Source organism: Emiliania huxleyi, assembly GCF_000372725.1.
Source record: "Emiliania huxleyi CCMP1516 unplaced genomic scaffold EMIHUscaffold_86, whole genome shotgun sequence".
In the NCBI taxonomy this organism is placed as follows: domain Eukaryota; phylum Haptophyta; order Isochrysidales; family Noelaerhabdaceae; genus Emiliania; species Emiliania huxleyi.
In genome coordinates, this window is record NW_005195584.1 from 504274 (window position 1) to 505559 (window position 1286).

General features: G+C 66.5%; 1 protein-coding gene across 1 annotated transcript in view; it reads right to left on the reverse strand.

Annotated features, from left to right (window-relative positions):
* Nucleotides 1-298: 298 nt before the first annotated feature.
* The window catches only part of EMIHUDRAFT_107032 (hypothetical protein), a gene marked incomplete at both ends in the record, with an annotated part of 1576 nt that continues 588 nt past the window's right edge, over nucleotides 299-1286 (reverse strand). Inside the window, 3 exons of the mRNA XM_005758568.1 lie at nucleotides 299-515; nucleotides 657-796; nucleotides 960-1002. Coding sequence (XP_005758625.1) covers nucleotides 299-515; nucleotides 657-796; nucleotides 960-1002 — 400 coding nt within the window. The remainder of the gene's footprint in view (nucleotides 516-656; nucleotides 797-959; nucleotides 1003-1286) is intronic.

The following is a 1286-nucleotide window of genomic DNA, read 5'->3' on the forward strand; positions in this document are numbered from 1 at the left end:
TCTTATCGTTTTGAAATCGGCCGAACTTTTCGGATATCCTCAGAGTATGGGTGCTCTGGCACGATCCAGCGATCCACGAAAACGTGGGCGGATGAGAGTTACACGTATTGCAATATGGATGTTGGATCGCTCGGCCGCGATACGCTGTATATACCACCGTAAGTCGCCAGCGAGGGATGTGTAGGAACGCGCCGTCGTCGCGCCCGCCGCCCGCTCGTCGCCCAGCACGCCGAGCGTCAGAAACACCACGCGGACGCAGTTTGCGAGCCGCGGGAACTTCTCTCGCGCGTCACGGAAGTCAGCAGCGCTCGAAGATGCGATAGAGCTGCTCCGTACACGCCACCTGGACCACGGTGTGGTCGGTCGACTGCGCCGCCGGCGGCTCGTAGCTCCGCCGGATGCTCGGCAGCAGAACGTGCTGCACTGTCCAGGCGGGCGTCCGCGCCGCCTCCCCCGCCGCCGGCGTGGCGGCCGCCTCCGACTCGGCCTCCTCGACCGCGCCAACTCGATCGAGCCTGCCACGAGAGAGGGTGGCCGCGGGTCAGTCTCTCGGCCGTGCCCTCGGGTCAGCTCAAGCCAACTCTCGGGGAGTGTCTCGCCGGTAGAAGGACGCGAGCAGCCGCGCGAGCGAGTCAAAGCACGGCTCCTCGGCTGACCAGTCGACGTGCGAGGCGAGGCGGAGCGTGAAGAGCGGCAGCGCGTTGAGCGGCGGCGCGTACCCCTCGATGAGCTGCGGGAGCGCGACCAAGGCACCGTCGCGGATGACGATGGAGAGGTACTCCTCCAGCATGGCCGCCTGCTCACAGCTGCAGCCGTGAAGAGACGCCGTTCACAGGAGCACCCCTCGTCCTCCAGCATGGCCGCCTATCGGGCGACGCGGTGGCACTCGGGGGCGCGGCGGGAGCAGGCAAGCACCGGCGCAGAGGCCAAGGCGCCTTCTCGTCCAGCAGCTTGGCGACCGCCGCCCCAATCTTGGCGGGGTCGCCATCGGCCGGCTTCCACCTGTGCGTGTTGCGCGATTGGGGGGGCGGGCGGGCGGGGGGGGGGGGGGGGGCCTTTGCCCCCAATTTTAAGGGGGGGGGGAAATGCCCTTGGGGGGGGGGGGGGGAAATGGCCCCAAATTAAAAAAAAACCCCCCCCCCGGGGGTGGGGGAGGGCTTACCCCCAAAACTTCGCAATGGGGCCCTTTTCCCGGAGAACCCCCAAGGGCAGGGTGGGGACCCACCCCCAATTTCAAAACATGGGCAAAACTTTTTCCCGGGGGAAAATTTTTTCCCCCCCAAATT